This window comes from Spinacia oleracea, chromosome 1, assembly GCF_020520425.1.
Source record: "Spinacia oleracea cultivar Varoflay chromosome 1, BTI_SOV_V1, whole genome shotgun sequence".
Lineage (NCBI taxonomy): Eukaryota > Viridiplantae > Streptophyta > Magnoliopsida > Caryophyllales > Amaranthaceae > Spinacia > Spinacia oleracea.
In genome coordinates this window covers 96,064,857-96,088,483 of record NC_079487.1, presented here as the reverse complement: position 1 = coordinate 96,088,483, position 23,627 = coordinate 96,064,857, and the positions used below count along the sequence as shown (strand labels likewise).

At 41.1% G+C, this 23,627-nt stretch overlaps 2 protein-coding genes across 2 annotated transcripts; both read left to right on the top strand.

The window, feature by feature from the left end:
* Nucleotides 1-320: 320 nt before the first annotated feature.
* On the top strand, nt 321-2,381 carry LOC110792998 (uncharacterized). The gene is made up of 2 exons (XM_056834332.1): nt 321-1,027; nt 1,115-2,381. The coding sequence occupies exons 1-2, from the start codon at nt 321-323 to the stop codon at nt 2,379-2,381; spliced, it is 1,974 nt and encodes a 657-aa protein (XP_056690310.1).
* An 18,660-nt stretch (nt 2,382-21,041) lies between these two features.
* On the top strand, nt 21,042-22,761 carry LOC110779368 (amino acid transporter AVT1I-like). The gene is made up of 2 exons (XM_021983882.2): nt 21,042-21,410; nt 21,565-22,761. Exons 1-2 carry the CDS (start codon nt 21,236-21,238, stop codon nt 22,698-22,700), a joined length of 1,311 nt encoding a protein of 436 aa, XP_021839574.1. The 5' UTR covers nt 21,042-21,235; the 3' UTR covers nt 22,701-22,761.
* Nucleotides 22,762-23,627: the final 866 nt, after the last annotated feature.

Here is a 23,627-nt window from a genome sequence, read left to right as displayed (position 1 = left end):
CTCTTAAGCTGTCAAGTGTTTTAGCATTCATTGTTATATTGTAGATTTTCAGTATTGATTCTCAGAAAAAAGCATAAACAATCATATAGAATACTTAGTGGATTGATAGCCTCATAGCTATCCGCGGTTTTTTACCTTATTCCTGGGTTTTCCGCGTCAACACTTCTCTGTGTCGTGTCTCTTCATTTGTGTTATTAATTCTTTGCTTAGTTAGTGTCGATCCTAGCCGAAAGTCGCCCCCATACGAATTTTGGCATAAACAGTTTGGCGCCGTCTGTGGGGACATTAACTAGATTTTACACAAAATCACTCCTTTCACCATGACTACTGGAGAGATGACGATCGCAGAGATGAAAGCGGCTTACGAGAAAGCCCAAGCCGAGCTAGCCCAAGAGAGGGCATCCAATGAAACCCTCCAGAAAGAGCTCGAATCCGTGAAAAGCAACAAGCACCAGTCCCGCTACAAAGGTGGGAAGCCAAAAAAGCTGACGTTCGAGATGCCCGATGACTTCGAAGATATGACCGATGAGGAGGAAACCCGTGAGGAAGGAGACGGAGAAGCTCCCGATCCGGTGACCCAGCGCCTGAACAAGATGGACGCACGCATGACGAAGCATTACTCTCGCCTGATGAAGTTGATGACCAAGTTTCCCGGAGCACCTACGCCAGTGGAGACCGAGCCAACCGACGGGTACGCAGCGTCGCCGTTCTGTGAAGCGATCGCTAGAGTGACAGTTCCGCACACGCTCCGACTCCCTACCTGGACCACCCTGTACGACGGGACATCCGACCCCTACAGGCACGTCAACTTCTACAAGCAGCGCATGTGGCAGATCGGGATCCCATACGACCTAGTGGAGCCTGTCATGTGCAAATCTTTCGGCGGCACCCTTGATGGAGCAGCTTTGGAATGGCTCACGAACGTCCCTCCCGGATCCATCTCCTGTTTGTCCGAACTCATCAACGCCTTCTACCAACAGTTCGCCAGCAGTCGCCAGTTGGAGAAGCAAACCAGTGATCTCTATCGGTTGGTTCAAGGGCCAACCGAGTCGGTACGCGATTATTTTAACCGTTTTAATTGTGAAAAAATTGGTATAAAAAACTGCGATGTCAGGACTGCTATTGAGGCGTTCAAAAGAGGCCTCATCCCCAATTCGGAGTTATACCGGGAAATAACCAAATACCCCTGTGCAACTTTCGAAGAGGTGCGATCAAGGGCCACCGCCCAGATGCGAATCGAAGACGACGAGGTCATCCGAACAGCATCTCAACGGTCGACAGGGGGAAGCAGCGACAGAAGATCGTACACCCCGAGGAATAACAACTGGCGACACCAACCATACGTTCGGCAAAACCAGGTACAAAGTGTCAATCAGTATTATGATACTAACAATGTTTACAGGAATGAGCGGGTCGAACACCCTAACATCTCCGACTACGACTTCAACGTCGACATCGGAGGTGTGGTGAACGCCCTTCAAAATGTAGGTGGAACAGTCAGATGGCCCCGGAAGAGCGACAGACCGGACTCCATGAAGGACATGAGCAAATGGTGCGACTTCCACCGCGACAACGGCCACACAACCGAGGAGTGCATCTCCCTCAAAAAGGAGGTCGCATACCTCCTGAAACGGGGGCACCTAAAAGAGCTGTTGAGCGACAAGGGAAAAGAAACGTTCTCCAAAGAGCAAAACACCCTGCCCGGCCCAACAATAAGCAGCGAGCGACCAGACCCACCACCGTTCAATAAAGTGGTAAACGTTATTTCCGGTGGTTCAGATATTTGTGGACTAACCTCTTCTGCAGCTAAAAAAATTAACAGGGGAGAACCTGAAACCGTGGAAGAGGGGCAAACCGAAGACGAGGTCACACTGCACAAGTCCCTGACCGCAATGGCTATCACTTTCGACGACTCAGATTCTGTAGATACACAGCGGGAACATCACGACGGGTTGGTAATATCGCTCCCAATAGGGCACGCTTTGATAAAAAGGATACTGGTCGACAACGGAAGCTCAGCCAACGTACTGTTCTTGGAAGCACTACAGGAAATGGGATTAGAAGAGAAAAATATTGTAAGGAGATCAACAGTTCTGGTAGGATTCAGTGGAGAGGCACTACGGACAGTAGGAGAGATATTGCTGCCTACATACGCAGAAGGCGTCAACATGATGACCAAGTTCAACGTCGTCGATTGTCCATCAGCATACAACGTCATACTAGGACGACCATGGATCCACAAAATGAAGGCAGTGCCATCAACATACCACCAATCAATCAAGTTTCCAACCAAATGGGGGGTCATGGAAATCAAAGGACAACAAAGAGATGCGAAGAAATGTTATGAGACGGCACTGAAACCATCCAAGTCGTCCATCTAGCAATTACAGCCAGGGTCGACATCGGACGACCCCGACGACCAACAAATCGACGAGATAGTCCTGGACCAGACAAAGCCAGACCAAGTCGTAAGGATCGGAGCCTCACTGCCTGACAACATCAAAAGTCAGATAGTGGCGTTCCTAAGAGAAAACTCGGACTGCTTCGCTTGGTCGCACGAGGACATGACAGGAATTAGCCCAGACGTCATCACCCACAAGCTCAACGTCGATCCCAACTTCAGACCGGTAAAACAGAAACGACGTAAGTTCGCACCCGAAAGGAATAAAATCATAGACGAAGAAGTCCAAAAATTGATAGATTCAGGGAAGATCAGGGAAGTTAAATATCCAGATTGGTTGGCGAACGTCGTCGTCGTCAGTAAAAAGAACGGAAAATGGAGAGTCTGCATGGACTTCATAGATATCAACAAAGCTTGCCCCAAGGATCCATTCCCACTGCCGCACATCGACACCCTGGTCGACGCCACAGCCGGACACGAGCTGCTCACATTCATGGACGCCTATTCAGGATACAACCAAATCCTTATGCACCCAGACGACCAGGAAAAAACATCTTTTGTAACGGATAGAGGAATTTATTGTTATAAAGTCATGCCTTTTGGTCTTAAAAATGCAGGTGCGACATACCAAAGATTAGTCAACAAGATGTTTAAAGACCAACTCGGAGACACAATGGAGGTATACATTGACGACATGCTAGTAAAATCGAGGAAGGCTGGCGATCACGTGGAACACCTACGACAATCCTTCGACGTATTGAAAAAGTACGGTATGAAACTTAACCCAACTAAATGTTCTTTCGGAGTGTCCGCAGGAAAGTTCTTAGGTTACATCGTCACCCAACGAGGAATCGAGGCCAGCCCCGACCAAGTGCGCGCGATAATCAACATTCAATCCCCCAGGAACATAAAAGAGGTACAACGCTTGACAGGAAGAGTGGCAGCACTAAACCGTTTTATATCGCGATCGTCGGACAAGTGTCGATTATTTTACGACGTCTTGCGCAAAAACAAGGGGTTTAACTGGTCCGACGACCACGAGACAGCCCTGCAAAACCTCAAAAAATACATGATGTCGCCACCCCTCCTGTCCAAGCCAAAAGAAGGAGAAGTCCTACAACTCTACTTAGCCGTCAGCTCGGCAGCAGTCAGTGCGGTCCTAGCTCGAGAAGACGAAGCACAACAACTACCCATTTATTACATCAGTAAGTCACTACTGGAAGCAGAAACCAGGTATTCCTCCCTCGAAAAACTCGTTCTAGCACTCGTTACCGCAGCCAAAAAACTAAGGCATTATTTTGAAACTCACCAAATAGTGGTGATGACTAACTATCCAATCAAGTCTGTGATGCGTAGGCCAGAACACACGGGTCGAATGGAGAAGTGGACAATGGCACTAGGAAGCTTCGACATCAAGTATCAACCAAGAACGGCTGTAAAATCGCAGGCCCTAGCAGATTTTGTGGCAGACTTCAGCCCCGACTTAGAGAGGATAGCAGACGACGAAGTCAAACTCATCAACAACATAGAAGGAATATGGACACTCTTCGTCGACGGCTCATCTAACTTTCGTGGTGCAGGTTTAGGCGTCGTACTAAAGTCACCACAAGGGGACATGATAGCACAGGCAATCTGCTGCGATTTCAAGGCAACTAACAACGAAGCAGAGTACGAGGCGCTAATCGCTGGAATGACACTAGCTATGGAATTAGGGGCAAGCGGACTCAACATCTTCAGCGATTCACAACTAATCGTCAACCAGATTAACGGCGACTATGAAGCTAAAGACCTAAAAATGACCTTATATCTCGAGAAAGCGAAAAAGTTAACCTCCAAATTTAAACCCTTCTCCATCAAACAAGTACCAAGAGACCTAAACACGCAAGCCGACGCCCTTGCCAACCTAGGATCCGCACTCAGAAAATCACCATTCTCGACCATACCTCTAGTACACCTACTGTCACCCGCCATCGAAAAAGACATACCACAAGACGCCAGCCTCGTCCTATCAACCGTAAACATAGACAGTTGGACCAAACCCATCTTCGATTACCTAAAGCACGAAACTCTACCCGACGACAAGCTAGAAGCCAGAAAGATACTTTTCAAAGCTTCACGATATGTTATTTTGCAGGACGTACTATTTAAGCGATCAGCAAACGGAATGTTGATGCGATGTGCCGAAGAAATCGAATGGGAAATATTACTGAAACAATACCACGAAGGAGAATGCGGAGGACACAAAGGAGGACGAAGCTTATCAACCAGAATCAAAAGAAATGGATACTATTGGCCAGCAATGCTTAAGGACGCCATGAGGTACGTATCCAAGTGCGACAAGTGCCAACGACACGCAGGTATGACACATAAACCATCTGAATTCTTGCATCCAACTCTAACTCCGTGGCCTTTCATGAAATGGGGGATGGACATCGTTGGCAAATTGCCCGTCGCCCCAGGACAAAAGGTCTTCATGTTAGCCCTAACAGACTATTTTTCCAAGTGGATAGAAGCAGGCGCATTCCAACAAGTAAGGGACAAAGAGGTATGCTCGTTCATATGGACTAACATAATATGCAGGTTCGGAATACCGTCAGAAATCATCTGCGACAACGGATCACAATTCATCAGCGACAAGACAAGGGCTTTCTGCAAAACATGGAACATCGAGCTAAAGACGTCGACGCCTAGATACCCCCAAGCAAACGGACAGGCGGAATCCAGCAACAAAACGATCATCGCGTCGCTGAAAAAGCGGCTGGACAACAAGAAGGGGCGATGGGCAGAAGAACTGCCATCCATCCTATGGGCCAACAGGACGACGCCTAGGACGGCGACGGGACAGACTCCCTTCTCACTCGTTTACGGGTGCGAGGCAGTACTACCCCCTGAAGTGACGTTGCCCAGTGCACGATATGGACTTATGACGCCGGAGCAAAACGACGTAGAACTCAGTGAAAACCTCGACAACACAGAAGATCTCAGGGAAGCAGCGTTGATAAGAATGGCGTCGCAACAACAGATCGTGGCAAAATGCTTCAACAAAAATGTCAAAGTGAAAATGTTCAAAGAAGGAGACTGGGTGCTGCGCAAAGTATTTCAAAACACGAAAGAATTAAACGCAGGTAAACTTGCGCCAGCTTGGGAAGGACCGTACTTGATCGATAAAATCGTCGGAAAGGGGGCATACAGACTCATTACCAAAGATGGCAAGTCGGTCCCCCGAAGCTGGAACGCTACACATCTTAAACTCTACCATTTTTGAAATCTCGTCGTAACCAATTTTATCAGTCATCGTATCGTCGTCTTTATTTTTCTTTATCGTTTTATTTTCGTTTAAAAACCATTACTGACTTAAGCATCGGAGGGCCGTTGGCATCCCCAACGGCCAATCCTCCTAGCGACCCATGTTTTCTTTTGCAGAGTGCAAGACGCACGACGAATGATATCCATAAGCAACAACGTACGACTCAGAACGAGATCGCGAGAGACAACGAACAAACAGCGCAGGTATGATTTTACACATCAGTCGATTCAATACTTATTACTTGCAAAGCATCTACTACACGAAACTAAGACATCAAAACGCGACGGGATAACCATAAGGAACAAACGACTAAGGAAAAGAAAGACAAACTTATCATACACAACACACAACGCGCGACCCCAAAGGCCATGACTTTCACATTACCAAGCGAAAGCACAAACACACAAAATATCCAAACACCTCGCCGCCGCCATCGACGACGAGTAAAAACATCCAAAATACGAAAACAGAAAATAAAATATCCATACCACTAACTATTACATAAACATCAACCAGCCATCACATATGTTCGTCTGGAAGGGGGGTCGAGACAACTTGACCCAGTATCGGGGGCATGTCAACGTTGACCGTCGCATCTGCCAAAGCCACATCTGGAGAGGCGACGACGGAAACATCTCCCTCGCCTTGCTCCATGGGCACTTCCCCCTCTCGATCCACAGAAGAAACGTCCTCGACCAGAGGAGCGACGTCGGCATCAGCTCCGTTGGTACCAGCAGTGTCGGCTTCCATCGCCAACTCATCCGCGTCCACCACCGGCACCGACAACTCCTCAAGGGTACCACCATTAGCAAGATAGTCATCCACCTCTTTTGGCATGGCCAGAGGCTGGTCTCCCCCTTCAAACACGAGAACATCATCTGCGCCCTCGTCCTCCACACAGCCAAAGCCTCGCAATCCTTAAACTCCTCCTGCAAAGCGTCGTATAAAATCCTTAACCCTTGCATTTCTTCCACGGTCGACGCCAACTCCCCCTTTACCCTTTCCAACTCCTTCGACGCGTCAGCAATCTGGTCGTCCTTGCCCTTTAGTTGTTCATCTTTTGACTTAACCACCGCAGCAAGGTCAACCAACTTCTTCTCAGAAGCCACCCACTTACCTTCCCAAGAAACCGCCGCTTTCTTCACCATAGCCACTTGGTTCTTCGAGGAAATAAGTTCGTCGCACAACAAGGAGCACTGCCTACGCACGGCCAAAGCAGCCTGTGACGCCTGTAAAGAAAAACATGTCACAAAAGCGACACACGACGCGCTCACAAGTACCATGAGCTGAATAAAATAACAGAAATACACTTACCCGCAGGCTTAGTTCAGCAGCGTCTGACGCGACAGAAAGAGGCACGACCTCGTGATAACGCTGATACGTCGAAGGCAATATCAACCGGTCTGCATACGGCCAAACAACGACACCTTCGCCGTCGCCCAAGAAGTTCGGGGGCAGAGTGACGACAGTATCCTCGATAAAACTTTCGTCAGCAGGACGCTTCTTGGCCGACGCAGCAGGGGGCCTAGTCGCAGCAACAGCAGTCGATGACACCTGAAACGGCCTCGGTGGCGACGACGACGATAGAGGATGAAAACCTTCACCCCCTATAACAACGGGCGTCTCAGGCGACGCACCTATCTTAGAATAACGAGGCACAAGAGGCATCGCCTGACCACCCGTCATGGCCGACGAACCCTGCCCACCAGCGGCACTGTTCGACCTCAACCGCTTCCTCGCTCGTTCCATCATCTCGCTCTGCGACATCCTCGACACAGGCTTAGACGACAGCGTATGTTCTTCAACAAACAAAGAGGGAAACCATCAAAAACACACTCCACAGATAAACCAGGCAAATAAGAAATTAAACCAAAAAATACCTGATGTGTCAGCCATATCAACCTCTTCCTCTGATGCAGACGACGAATTCGCAACAACTTCCTCGCGTAAGTCCAACTTCCGTCGACGACGAACTAAGCAAACCGTCTCGTCTTCAGTCTCCTCCTTGTCAACGTCACCAGCTTGACTCCCCTCTTGACTTCCCAAGCGACCTCCGTCACGGCTGAACGATCTCTCCACGACAGAACAACCCAGAAACCTCAAACACTTATCGTGAGAATCAGAGTTCAAACCAGCTAACGACGTATCAACAACTGCAAGACAAAGCCAAGTAAGACAACGTTCAGTAAAACATCAGAAATCAAAAGTACAGGAACATAAAATACCTTCCGTCGTCCACCCTTCCACTAAGAAATTTCCTACTTCTCCCAGAGACGCCTTATTCACATAAACAAAACGACTTTGCCAACCTCTATCATTCACAGCTAACCCGATACACAAATTCTTCCTCTTTTTCTTCGTCACCAAGGTATACCGACTACACTCCTTGAAAGATAAATCATAAGCATGCATCAGATCAGCCAAGTTAAACGGTGTTCGCCAACCCGAAGTAACCCTATGCACTACAGTAAAAATACGCCAGATCTGGGGCATCAATTGGCCAGGGCTTAAATGAAGCACCTCGACAAAAGATCTAGCCAGAGGCGTAAAAGGAAACAAAAACCCCAGAGTAAAAGGGTACTCGTACATAACCACATAACCCTCCGGGCAATCCTTGGCCTCATCCTCTTGACCGGGAATCCTTACTTCGGCCGAAGGCGGCAGACCGGCGAGATTTATGAAAGCCACTGGATCCTCAACAGTAGAATAGATCGGGTTGAGTGACTTGACCCGACTAGCCCCAGCATCTTCTGAAGGAAATAATGCCCTTGGTCCAAGTATGCATTCTATGATAAGTCTAATAAATGCGGTTCAGTATTAATTAACAAGTTAACAATTCAGTGAGATCAAGTGAGCTGAATGCCTAGCTAGAGGCCGCTTCAGTTCAAGTGGAATTAATGATATTAATCCACAGCTTACTCTTGACTGAACCCGTAGGGTCACACAAATAGTACGTAAACGGATCAAGTATTTAATGGCATTAAATACTCCATCTATGAATATTCGGAATCGACGGATCTTGGTTTCAGTGGGAGCTGAGATCGTCACAGGCAAGAAATGAATACTCCGGAAACGATGATATTGCCGGAAACGGAAATATGGATCGTATCGGAAATATAAATATTATCCAAGTCGTAGATGTTGCCGGAAACGGAAACATGGTACGTATCGGAAAGTATTATCGGAAATGGAAATATTGCCAGAATCGGAAATATTGCCGGAAACGGAAGTATTGTCAGAATCGGAAATATTATCGGAATCGGAAAATAATTCCGGAAACGGAAATATTAAATATTTGTTCGAAACGGAAATTAATTCCGGAATCGGAAATGTTAAATATTGTTCGTATCGGAAATGAATTCCGGAATCGGAAATTTAATCGGAAGCGTATCGTACGAATAAGCATCGGACGAGGCCTGCCGGACGAGGGCCCAGCTCGAAGCCAGGCCATCGCCCAGCAAGCCAAACGCGCGCCACAAGCCCAGCCAAGGCAGCGCCCAGGCCTACCGCAAGGCAGGCCCAGCGCGCGCCAAGGCCGCGGCTGCGTGGGCCTCGCTGCGTGGGTTGCTGCTCGCACGCACGCGCATGGGCGGCCCATCGTGGCTGCCGTGTGTGTGTGTGAGTTTGTGTTCATGCACGATTCCTAAAACGTGCAGAGTTCGGTTAATGATTAAATTCCTAATTCTATTTGATAAATTAATTAATTAGAGTTCTTGTAGGATTCTAAGTTTAATTAATTCGTATCCTAATAGGATTCCAATTCTCTTTCCATACCCCTATAAATATGTGGCCTGGGTTCACAATTTATAACGAGTTTTTAAGTATTCAAAGTGAGTTTTTGAGAGAAAAATTCAGTCACACATCTTGCTCAAAAGTGCCGAAAATTCTAGTACCTTAAGGGCGATTCTAGTTGGTCAATCTTAAGGCGGATCCGGACGTGCTGTGGACTATCTATGGAGGGACGACACTTGGAGTCCTAAAGACTTGTTCTTGTTCGATTCGGGCGCAGCTAGGGAAGGCACGCAACAAAGAGTATGCATCTAAATTATGCTATATGATTATGTGTAAATAATATGTATTCCTGGGTATGTATCATAACCTAACAGTGGTATCACGAGCCCCTTATTATTTTCATAATCTAAATTGCATGAACATGGTTAAATATTACAAATTTGCAAGAATTAAAAGGGGTGATTAATTTTCGTAATTGTTAATTAATTGCAAATTGCGTTTATTTAATTATACGTACGCAGTTTTTCGGCAGTTTCTTCGTTACTCATCCAAATCGAGTGATTTTTGTGTCAATTCCGCATGTAAAAGGCATTCTAAAATTTTGACAAAAGTAGTTTTTTTTCTGCCGAACCCAGAATTCTCAAATTCGAAGCCTAACTATGACTTTTCGAAGGTTTTAGTTTTTCGAATGCAAAATTTCGTAAATTTAAGATGTTGAATTAAATATTTGCGATTCTTGTTGATAAATCTTGAATTTTTGATTGACCTACTGTATATGTTTAACAAGTTTGAATGCCTAGCCTTGTTAATTATACAATCTAATTTGTAATTATGATTAATTTGTTGAAAATTAGAATAATTTAGAATTAATTTGATTTTCATAATTAATTATAATTAATTAGAAACCTATGATTAAAAACCACCATAAAAATTGTAAATTTATAATAAATTTTAAATTTTTATGACCTAGACTTGAATCCATAATAATCGGAAATCAATTGGATAATAAATTTTCGATTTTTCGCCCTAAAATTATGAAATTAATATTATTTATTAATTTGTCATTAATTTTAAATATAAATTTTAAATTTTTTATGCGATTCGTTCATATAACTTGCACGCACAAAGCAATGGACGCTTCGTGTTACCCTTAAGGGGTGTTGTATAGTGCGGGCATGCGACGACGAGCAAGGGAGCTCGTCGCCCGTGCGGCACGAATGCAATGAGCAAGGGCGTGGTGCACGAGCACAAGGCAGCAGCCCTGCCTTGTGTCGTGGGCCACGAGCTATGAACAAATGGGCATGGGCGAAAGGCAAGCCAAGGCAGTCGCGTGTGGGCAGCAAGCGAGCTGCGCCACGATGCGCACTGCCTCGCGCAAGCGCGCGCAGCGAGCGCAAGCTCGCGTGCCACGAGCGCTGCGCCCAGCGTTTGATCGCGCGCAATTGCTCGCGCGCACAGCGAGCGATGGCTCGCGCGCACAGCGAGAAATGGCTCGCGCGCACAGCGAGCGATGGCTCGCGCGCACAGCGAGCAATGGCTCGCGCGCACAGCGAGCGATGGCTCGCGCGCAGCGAGCGTTGGCGAGCGCGCACAGCGAGCGATGGCTCGCGCGCAGCGAGCGTTGGCGAGCGCGCACAGCGAGCGATGGCTCGCGTGCGTCGAGCGCTGGCGCGCGCGCAACGAGCACCATAGCGTGCGATGGCTTGCGATGGAAGATGTAGCAGCTATGCGACGAGCGCATGGGCTGCGCGCACATGGTCAGCGATGGCTGTGTGCGTGCGGCCCATGGGCGTGCGATGCGTAGGGTGTTTTCGTTGCGATTAGATCGTTTTGAATGTTTAATTTGAAATTTTTCAGTTTACGTAATTTTAATTAATTTTAAAATTAATAATTTAAATTATTTTCTTGGATTTTGATTTTGAATATTGTAATTATAATAAATTTTATTTATTCTAATTATTTTACTAAAATTAAAATCATGAATTAATTTAAATACGACTGAAATTAAATTAAACTTTTGGATTCAATTATAAATTTATATGAGCTTTAAATTTTAATTAAATTTGTATGTTTCCGGTTAGACTAGAAATACATTTTTATGTTTAAAATTAGTAAAGCATATGAATTTATTGGTTTAAGTGGGAGCCCTTTTAGTCATAAACTCTTGATTATGTCTACAAATCCTTAAGGTTAAAACAACTTGATTAGAATTAATAACGACTGAATAATTGGTAGATTATTGGTGCCCTTGATTAATTGCTGCAAATGTTTACGTGATGCATAATGTGTTTTACTAACCAGCTATGTGGGCCATTCATGATAATGAATGGGTGAATGGTATATATTGTATATGTACTGTTTTGCAGGTTATGAAGTGACTAGTATGGCCCAAATAGGATAGAAAATATGGTCTGCGTACCATTAATTTGAATGTAATTGGTCTAAAGTACCAAAGTCATTTTTCAATTCAAATATGGTCTGCGTACCATCAAATAGTTGTAATTAGTTTTAATTATAGCTTATCCTATTTGAAGAAAATGGTGCCTCCCACGGAGATTTTCGAGACGGACTTTGAAGTTAAAGCTTCAAGATGAAGTCGGGCCATACTAGATCACATTTATCTTATGCATGTTTTAAGTTATTTATTGCTTTAAATATGTCTTAAAATGCATGAGATTACGGCTTGATTATGTTGCATGATTAAGGATTTTAGTTCACTTAAAATCTAACCAACATAGTAAGAGCCTTAAGTTCCAAACTTAAAAATTGAGTTAAAAGGTGCCATGCCAAAATATACACTTGCTTGGATATCCTTTACATCAATCTAGTAATAGTTTTCGCTCAGCGAGGTGTTACTTATTGGTCCTAAAGGGGCAAGGTACACAAATAATTGTGAGTACATGTTAGTTTTGGTGAAACTCAACGATATAAGTAAGGAGTCCTTTTATGTCGTGGCAAAATCGATAGGTTTACCTAATAAGTTCTTAGACGTACCTATCAACCAAGAGTAGTTTCTAGACTATTAGCAAAAGGCTTTTGCTTACCTAAGATGTTTTAGAATTGAGTCGACAAACTGTGCTTAATTCTTCAATGGTTTTAGGGTCTTGGAATCATTTTATTCACACCTGCCGGAACAATAAATTCGAATAAAATGCTAATAACTTGTTGAAATTGCATGATTGCTTTAATTTTCAAAGTTATTACTCATGATAAATGTTTAGACTTTGCATGCTTCAATGTATGTTTTAATTATTGTTTATAATTAAATATCTTGCACTGCAGTAAATCCTTTTAGAAAGGTAACAGTAAATTTCTTCGATTGGTAGTGAATCCAAGAACGATTCACGAAAATGAGAGAAAATGAGCAATTTAAAATGTACGTTTCTTTTAGCGACCTTTATGGTTGTTTTCGAATATCAAAATCGAATGGCAAACCAATTGGTGCTTGTGAATTCAAAATACACTGTAGTTTTGAGATCATAAAGCATTGAGTTTAATACGCTCAGCTTTACCAATGGTTAACAACCTAATATCTTTGTCCATTTAATTCTCGAATGAGTCTAGTCCCTAGACATTCGAATAGATCGATGCTTAGAGAACTTTAGAAGCTTCTGGTAAGATCATCTAGTTGAAACAAAATATTCAACATAAATTAAAATGGTAAAGAACCTTGTTGGTGACATTGGACATGTCTAACAAAGTATAAAAGTCAACACTAAAGAATTCAATTCTTAAGACTATAAGAAAAGGTACAAGAAATAGGAAAACGGGGAACAAATGAAAGGAATTTACGATTCCGGTTCTACCTATAAATTTATGTTTAAAGAGAAGTGACCTAGCAATCAAACTTCCTTGGTATCATATACCGCTTGAGGTTCTTACTTCGCTAATAACTCAAACAATGGAAGCTAGGATACACTAATGACCTACAAGTGGGAAATGAAGCATGGCAATGCTACATTAGTTGTAGGGTCATCTAGTTTGTTTTAAGTCCTTTCAAAGGCTGGAACTAAATGGCTATTTTGTTCCATAATCAGCATACCTAAATTTCTGCTTCAAACACAGAAAGACTCACATTCAGAAGAACAAAAACAATGCTTGTTTGTTTGTTTATTTGAATGAAATGGTCAATTACAGGTTGAGTCAATATGCTTGATTAAAACAAACAACTCTTTAAAGAACTTTACTAGGTTCAAATCAACCCCTTGATTTGAGTTCCACTAATCTTTGGCATTGTTGCTTAGACCATATCAACAAGTTAACATTCAAAAGCTCTATTTTAATGGACTTTTGAAAGTTGGTTGATTTCTAGATCAACTTAAGATAAGCTAGTCTTACTTGTTGAAAGTAACAAAAGATATGAAGTATTGTTAGAACGCCTAGACAATAGAGTTCGAAGCTAAAGAAAGGTTTTATGACTTTATTATTTCACACAGATTTGAGTGAATATAGGTTTATTTACTCAAATGTGATATAAGTTGAATCTGTTTGGCTAGTTCAAAGATTCAGAAGTATAAAATCCACTTGGCAAGAAATCATAAAGATCTAGGTTAGATCATGTTGATGATTACTTGAGACCAAATATGATCATCAATGATTGTGTGTTGTAATTTCACAATCTAGGTCCATAAGATATGGCATATCTTAATTGGAATAATCGAAGTCAATTGGTACTTGATTCGATTAATGATGAATCATAAAAACTTTTCCTATAATTTCTAAAACAAAATGCTCAACTACCACCAAACTAAACCAAATTCGTCAAAGCTATTGAAAAGTAATTTCAGGATATCTTTTCAATTAAATATATCTAAAGAGTTGCTAAACTCAGTGGGAGCTTAGTGTTTGTTATTCAACAAACTAAGGCCCAAGTCTAGATATATGTTTCATTGTGATTTATTCAAATGAGACACAAGGGTATTGTTTCTACCACGAATTTTTGAGAACATAATGTTTGTTTGCTCGAAATAATGTCCTTTTGGAGATTCGTTTCCAAAATGACAAGTGGGAGAAAATAGACCTCGAAAGTCTTTGAGGCGAACAACAAACATAAACGGACATTCCGGAGGCTTTTCGAAGTGCTTCAGAAAATCCGAACTTATTCTTTAAGGACTTTAGAAGTGGCTTTAAAGAATAGACATCTCTTAGAAGACTTTACAAGTGCTTCAAGGAGAACAGAATATTCAAAGGACTTTCAAGTAGCTATTGATATTCTATTGTTTGATGTTCTATACCCTAGTAGGCATAGAGTTCAAGTCACTGGAACTATGAGATTCTTCTATTAGATAGTGAAGAAACATGGAGATCAGGTCATTGAAGCTATGCGATTCTTCCATTAGATAGTGAAGAAACCTACAACTTGCAGTCAAACTATTATCATGTAGATTAATGAGTTTGTGACTTGTAAGAAAGCTATGACGAAACCCAGATTCCCTAAAATGGTTAGAGGCCATATATAGACTATATGTTTAATTGGTTAAAGGCCATAAAACATACTCAATGTTTTGATGACAAAATTAAAATTTTGTTGATTTGCAAGAATAGTTTCACACCTATTGGTTGCAAGTTTGTTTTAAGGATAAAAACCATCAAACATGAAATTGTGTTCACACGCAAAGCTAGATTAGTTGCTAAAGGTTACAAGAAAATTCATGACATGGATTGTGTTGAAACCTCATGCAAAATCGTAATGCTTAAGTCTATAATTCAAGCAATGATTGCATATTGGTACATATGGCAATTGGATGACAAAACGTATTCCTCAATCAAATGTTGGAATATAATATGTACATGGTATGTCATAGAATTTGTGGATCCAAATAATGCTTGAAATGAATGCCAGCTTAGGAAATCTAAGTACAGATTTAAGCAAGCAATTGGGAATTGGAATTGTATTTTAGTGAAGCTAATAAGTATTTTAGTTTCATAAAATATACATGATTCTTATAGATATATAAGAAGTTTAGTGGGAGTACTTAAAACTTAATTGGTCCTATGTGTATTACACACATATCTCTCTATTGTGAAACAACATTCAAATGCTAATGACTTAGATTTGAAATTATTCATCAATGATGGACCATGGCGAAACTTAGTACATACTGGGTATTAAGATCTATTTACAAAGATCTTATGATATTGTTTTGGATTAAGTAATGGCATTTACTAAATCAAACACGAAAGTCTCCATTGGAGATATTCGACCCATGTGAATAAATCTAAGTAAAGGATGTTTGAACTATGTATAAGCATTTACTAAGTTAAACATCAAAGGATCTAAATAAGATTCTTAACCTATATTATATGTCAAAGAATTTAGCTGAATTTAGTATCTACTGAAACTAGATAAGCTAAAGTTACATGAATAGAATTCAATTGGGAATTATTCTGCAAAAGAATTTATCATGTATGATATAATATGAGGATCGCCAAAAACGTATCGTATGACTTTAGCCATGACGAACATATACCAATCTCTATTGATCTAAGTAAAGATCAACTAGATTCAGATCAAGAATACTTATGGTACTTGAAAAGGTACATAGGAATAGTTCTTGATTCAAGGAAATAAAGATATGCTAAATATTGATGCTACACGCATAAACACTTGCAAAGGATCAAGCAAAGACCCTTTGGAGTTAACCATTGACAAGGACGAGCTAAAGAGCATCGTGTTTCGAAATGGCAACATGGATTGGAGACCATGAGTTGTTGCGTGGGAAATTAAAATAATAATTTCTATGTTCTAAGATATAGTTGGAGAGTCTTCCACATATCTATGAACTGCTTGGATAGGTAAATCCAAACAAAGCATCACTAGCAACCTATACAGTTGAAGTAAAAGTAATTATTGCCTAAGAAGCAATAAAACAGGGTTGTTTAAAGTTCTTCACTGAACTTGGGTAGATCACCTATCTGCTGGCTTGATGGTTCTTCATTGAAAAATGCGTAGAACCACTCTTGAAGCAAGAAAAACGTCTGCTAACTTGATGGTTCTTCATTGCAAAATGAGTAAAACCACCATCGAAGTAAGAAAGACTAGATCACATAATAAACAAACTCGAAAAGATCTTATCATCATATCTCGAAGAACATTCGATGAAAAGGATATTAAGATTGGCAAAGCATGATAACTAAACCTATGCAACAAGTGAGAAGCAACACTCACGTTGTAGCACTAGAAATCAAGCATAGCTTTGAATTCCATGAATTGTTTTAGAAGATGGGTTTGAGGCCCATGGTTATAAAACATTGGGGTTGAACATTTATCATATATTTTCATATTCCATTTAATCTTGGTTTAGTATTAAATGATGAGTCCCTTCAAATTTGACGATATATTCAAGATAGATTGTCAGGACCAGTCCTGTGACTAAGAAATGTCTATCAAGTGAACTTGAATGTCAAAAGGTTGAAAATGGTCCCTAGTCGGAGTTTTCTATAAAAATTGGACGCATAGAAAACGTTAGACGACTAGAATGCAAGATGACTAGTAGTTCTGTTTCTTGAACTATGTGGACATGGCAATGTCATAATCATTTGCATAGATACTTACTTTGGGAAGACTAGTATCGGACAAGACCTATGAAACTTTACTGTAAGAGATGAAAGTCTGTCATAAGTAAATTTCATTAAATTATTAGACACTAAATCCTCAATACCTGAGTGATTTGAGATTACTTGTTTGAGAACTGGTTGCTTTGACATTGACCAACCGTCGCACCGTAAAAGGAGGCTATAAAGGCAACGCTCAGGTAATCACCTATCAAACGAAGTCTAATCTCAAGATCGCAAGATTAGGATTGTCCTCCCATAAATCGGGATGAGATGCTTAAAAGTTGTACAAGGCCACTCGGAGAGCTAGAAACTGTGAAATGCATGGCCGTGCTCGGATGAATCATAGGCTATGATTATATGTTTATTTGATCAGTTGAACTCTGAAACCGAGGAACACCTCTGGACATAATAAGGATGACAACTCTTACCTTATGTTCAAGAGCAAGCATCGAGCGACAAAGGAATTAGGAAATGCACACTTGTCCCTAAGGACAAGTGGGAGACTGAAGGAAATAATGCCCTTGGTCCAAGTATGCATTCTATGATAAGTCTAATAAATGCGGTTCAGTATTAATTAACAAGTTAATAATTCAGTGAGATCAAGTGAGCTGAATGCCTAGCTAGAGGCCGCTTCAGTTCAAGTGGAATTAATGATATTAATCCACAGCTTACTCTTGACTGAACCCGTAGGGTCACACAAATAGTACGTAAACGGATCAAGTATTTAATGGCATTAAATACTCCATCTATGAATATTCGGAATCGACGGATCTTGGTTTCAGTGGGAGATGAGATCGTCACAGGCAAGAAATGAATACTCCGGAAACGATGATATTGCCGGAAACGGAAATATGGATCGTATCGGAAATATAAATATTATCCAAGTCGTAGATGTTGCCGGAAACGGAAACATGGTACGTATCGGAAAGTATTATCGGAAATGGAAATATTGCCAGAATCGGAAATATTGCCGGAAACGGAAATATTGTCAGAATCGGAAATATTATCGGAATCGGAAAATAATTCCGGAAACGGAAATATTAAATATTTGTTCGAAACGGAAATTAATTCCGGAATCGGAAATGTTAAATATTGTTCGTATCGGAAATGAATTCCGGAATCGGAAATTTAATCGGAAGCGTATCGTACGAATAAGCATCGGACGAGGCCTGCCGGACGAGGGCCCAGCTCGAAGCCAGGCCATCGCCCAGCAAGCCAAACGCGCGCCACAAGCCCAGCCAAGGCAGCGCCCAAGCCTACCGCAAGGCAGGCCCAGCGCGCGCCAAGGCCGCGGCTGCGTGGGCCTCGCTGCGTGGGCTGCTGCTCGCACGCACGCGCATGGGCGGCCCATCGTGGCTGCCGTGTGTGTGTGTGTGAGTTTGTGTTCATGCACGATTCCTAAAACGTGCAGAGTTCGGTTAATGATTAAATTCCTAATTCTATTTGATAAATTAATTAATTAGAGTTCTTGTAGGATTCTAAGTTTAATTAATTCGTATCCTAATAGGATTCCAATTCTCTTTCCATACCCCTATAAATATGTGGCCTGGGTTCACAATTTATAACGAGTTTTTAAGTATTCAAAGTGAGTTTTTGAGAGAAAAATTCAGTCACACATCTTGCTCAAAAGTGCCGAAAATTCTAGTACCTTAAGGGCGATTCTAGTTGGTCAATCTTAAGGCGGATCCGGACGTGCTGTGGACTATCTACGGAGGGACGACACTTGGAGTCCTAAAGACTTGTTCTTGTTCGGTTCGGGCGCAGCTAGGGAAGGCACGCAACAAAGAGTATGCATCTAAATTATGCTATATGATTATGTGTAAATAATATGTATTCCTGGGTTAATGGTTGTTTCCGCATGATTTATGTAATATCATATGTATCATAACCTAACATCTTCCTTATCTTTAACCACGGTCGGTTTAGTTTTAGCCATCGCTCTACTAAAATCTATAAGAAAATCGAAGGAAATAATCGAAATTTTACCTGGGTGTGGCTAACTCGAAGCAACGAAAGCAATTCCTCCCTTCTTTTCTCTCTCTTGTTTTCAGATCTGGAAACTTTCTTCGAAAATCCCTAAAAAGCTTTATCGCATGTCGCAAAAGTTGGCATTTATTACTTCGAGAATCGGAACGGTTCCGCCCCACGAACTGGACGGTTGTAGACGGTTTACTTTTTGAAATTTGAATTGTCTCTTTTGCTTTGTATACACTCCGCAAACTCACAATTGGGGGCAAACTGTTATCCCACTTTATTGAACTAACGACATAACTGCTTTGACGTCTGATATTGTCGTGCCATCCAGGTATCATCGTGTCGCAGGTAACGTCGCGTCAAGTGGACCTGTCAAGTAAGGCGACAGACGACAAGGCTTAGGCGACATAAGACCAGCGACAAGGCACTAACGACAAGGGAAGAACAACGCTCGAGCAAGTAAGTGAAGATAGGTCAAGATCCAAGCCCAGAAGCCCAACACAGGCCACGCCGTCATAAGATAGGAAAGAGTCCAAGCTTTGACCGAAGACTGCGGAGTTTGTTGAAGATGGGAAGGAGACGTGAGCAACGGCCAAGGAGAGATCCCTATCTTCCAGGGATTTTCCCAACCAATAGGGTCGTTGGCATTTGGCATATAAAAGCATAAGGAACAGCATAGTGGAGGAGATACGTTAACTCAAGCACTCAAACTCTTAAGCTGTCAAGTGTTTTAGCATTCATTGTTATATTCTAGATTTTCAGTATTGATTCTCAGAAAAAAGCATAAACAATCATATAGAATACTTAGTGGATTGATAGCCTCATAGCTATCCGCGGGTTTTTAACTTATTCCTGGGTTTTCCGCGTCAACACTTCTCTGTGTCGTGTCTCTTTATTTGTGTTATTAATTCTTTGCTTAGTTAGTGTCGATCCTAGCCGAAAGTCGCCCCCATACGAATTTTGGCATAAACAGTTTCTATTATAGCCGGGTTTAGGCCTAGCTAGAAAATAAGAGGGAAAATACATTGATGAGATAATAATAAATTAAGAGATTATTGTATTATTTTGCAAGAACTTAATTATAATACGATAATATTTAAGGTCACAAACACTTGTATATTTTATTATTGTTTTTTCTATTTGTTCTATATTGTATTTGCAGGATTTGTTCTCAATCGTTCGTGACTTGTGTTTGGTTATAACGGGAAGCAAATGAATCTTACGTTTTTGCACGCTAAGTTCAAAGTTGTGCTATCTACAACCTGAATCCAACTACCTATTTAAGGGCCAACAAAAAAGCGATTACTTTGAGATTCCATTTCAAGTTTTGGTGTAAGAGCAATTAATACATGCATGTTGTTAATTTAGTTCATGTAAAGGTCGCTAAACGCCTAGTAGTATTGTAAAACTCTTTATTTTATGTATGATTAAGCATTAAAAAAAAAACATTGCTTTGTACTTTGTATAGTGTGAAGATCTCTTTGTATCTTTTTGTTTACCCCATTTCCCGTTTTGGTTCATCTCTACAAAAATTTCGCAATACTAAAATTGGCCAGGACTACAACAAATTTACTCTCACATAAAATATTTAGGGCGTGTTTGGCGGTAGGTCAAGTCGCTACTTGTAAACTCTGTAAGTGTTTGACAAGGTAGCGATTTAAGTAACGTCTAGCGTTAGAGGTAACAGTTGGGTAACTTTCATTAAAAGTTAAAATTAGCAATAGTAAAAGGTAGCGGGTAGTGGGTAGCGTTTGATAAAATTATACGAAATAGTAAAGTTTAAAACAATGTATATACGAAGTAGCATATATGGTATTTTACAAGTATCAACCGTTATTTTTACCGAATAATCAAACTAGCTAGTTACTAACTGCTATTCAACGCTACTCGCTACAATAGTTTTATCGAACAAGACCTTGACGGGAGAATTTTAACACTCCGTAGTAAATATTTTATACTTCAACGTGAAACACGTTCAAGTTTCGACCTTCATCTAACTAACTAGCTAGTCCGTATATTTAATTATAGACTTTACAGTGTGAATATGTAATGTGGCCAAGTGGGAAGTATGTACCACTTGGTATGTATGTAGTACTCCGTAGGTGAAGAAATAAAGACCATTTTAGTAACTCTATTTTTGTTTTATTTATTTATTTGACATTGGGTGAAAAACTCTATTTTTTAGTTGAGCATAAAACAGATGGATATGAAAAATCACTATAAATAGTCTTAACTCTGGTCCTCATATTAAGTTAAGGATAATTATGGGAAGAATGGACGGTGAATACGGGAGCCGCATATCCTGTCTTGCGCAACCACTTGTGGAGGAGTTGGAGGCGGCGAAAGAGACGGCGGCCAAGGACAACAATCAGTCGTCCCTTGAAGAATCCAACACCTCTTTCTTCAAAACTCTATTCAACTGTGCCAACACTATCTTAGGTACGGATTCTAGCTTGTTTGAATAATAAAATTAATGAATTAGGGGTTTGTTTACTACTACGTACTACGTACGTACGAATATATTACGATAGTAGAGTTTGATGCTCAAATTATAATGTATGGAAATTGATAGTATTACAATGTGTGGTTTCAGGAAATGGAGTTTTGATAGTTCCATACGCCTTAGCAGCCGGAGGTTGGTGGAGCTTAGGCTTGCTTTTCACTATATCCGCAGCAGCAACCTACACAAGCTTGCTAGTGAAGCGATGTATGGAAGTGGATCCAAGGATCAAAAGTTATACACACATAGGGGAGTATGCTTTTGGTGAAATTGGTAAAATAATTGTATCCATTATTCTATATACAGATCTTTACATGGTCACTACAGGTTTCTTGATCTTAGAAGGTGATAATCTAAACAATCTATTTCCAAAGTTATCACTCGGAATCCCGATTGATGGGAAATCAAGCTTCATAATACTCGTCGCTCTAGTTCTTCTCCCGATTGTTTTGTTTGATAACCTCAGTATTTTGGCTTACATCTCAGCCACTGGCGTTTTCGCTTCTATTTTGATACTTGTGTCTGTTGTATGGGTTGGAGTTTTTGACGGTGTTGGATTCCATCATGTTGAAGATTCTGGCTTTTTCAAGTGGAAAGGAATACCAACTGCTATTAGCTTATACATGTTATGTTATAGTTCGCATCCTGTTTTTCCTGCTTTATACACCTCTATGCAGAAAAAACATGATTTCTCCAAGGTTTTACTCATCTGCTTTACACTCTCCACATTCATTTATGTCTCCATGGCAGTTCTTGGGTACTTAATGTTCGGGTCAAGTGTCGAATCACAAATAACTCTGAACCTTCCAACGGATAAAGTGAGCTCACAAATCGCAATCTACACCACATTGATCACCCCAATAGCAAAATATGCACTGATATTGAAACCAATAGTCATTTCTACAGAAGGTTGGTTTTCAAATGAATATCAGAATAGTAAGTGTTTTAAGGTTACAATTCGAATAGTGTTGTTGGCTTCACAAGTTGTTATAGCATTGGCATTACCGTACTTTGGATATTTCATGTCATTGACCGGAGCACTGTTGTGTTCAACGGCATCGCTTACAATGCCATGCTTGTGTTACTTGAAGATTACAAGCACCAATAATTCTCGTCCGGGATTCATCCAACAGTTGCTCATTTGGTGCATTGTATTCTTAAGTATTGCCATACTGATTTTTGGCACATACACCTCACTAGTTGATATATTGGCGGAAATCACGCATTAATTAATTCTTCACCTCTTTAAATAATTATGATTCTTTTTAATACAATGTTTTTTCTATGTTAGCCGTACTTTTCCATTTCATTTAAATTAGGTTTCGATTGTTGTTTATACGATGGTCTTACGCTAGAGGCTAGAGCTCATCTAGTATGTTTCGGCCTTATTCACACACTTAACCTACGTGCGATTTGTCTTTTTGCCGATTGTCCTTTCAAAACCAAATCGATCCACAAATAATTAAAAAATATGCATGTTTATACTCTTTTCGTTCCATATTGTTCCTCAATTTTTCCATTATGTGCCTTCTCCAGTACAATACTTTGATAGGTATTAGTTTAAATACACATTACTAAAAAATTAATATACTCCCTCCGTCCCTTAATACTCGCCTCATTTCTATAAATGACATACTTTTACTAATATTATATCATTTCTCACTTAACCATGGACTCACGTATATTCATTACTTCTTAAAAAGAACATTAAAAAATTCAACCTCTATCCACCCCCACCCCATCTCCACCCCTTTATTTGACACATTTATTACTAACTATATTTAAAAAAATAATCCATTATCTACTACCACCGAATAAATTAATAAGTCAATTAAATTGTCTAAAATTATGTGCCGGTCAAACCAAGGCGAGTATTAAGGAACGGAGGGAGTATATTTCGTGTCAGAGATTGATTTGGTCATCTCAAAATATTTAAGCGGAAAACATTTACTCCAAGGTTGGGTAATAATCGGGTTAAGGTGGTTGTCTGGTCAGGTGTGAATCGGGTTCAAATCATTGCCTGGTAGGGTCATTCAGTTATCGATCATCTTTCGGCTGGGTATCGGGTACGGGTTTAGGCCATACAACATCGGGTAAAAATCGGTTATCGGTTTTGTCGGGTCGGGTACATGTTAGGTTACATGTTACCTATTTTA

What these genes read in the sequence shown, in the direction of transcription:
- LOC110779368 (XM_021983882.2), top strand. Translation starts at nt 21,236, where the DNA reads ATGGGAAGAATGGACGGTGAATACGGGAGCCGCATATCCTGTCTTGCG. An exon ending in CTGTGCCAACACTATCTTAG is followed by an intron (nt 21,411 to 21,564) that starts GTACGGATTCTA and finishes GTGTGGTTTCAG; the next exon opens with GAAATGGAGTTTTGATAGTT.
- LOC110792998 (XM_056834332.1), top strand. Translation starts at nt 321, where the DNA reads ATGACTACTGGAGAGATGACGATCGCAGAGATGAAAGCGGCTTACGAG. An exon ending in CAAACCAGTGATCTCTATCG is followed by an intron (nt 1,028 to 1,114) that starts GTTGGTTCAAGG and finishes CTGCGATGTCAG; the next exon opens with GACTGCTATTGAGGCGTTCA.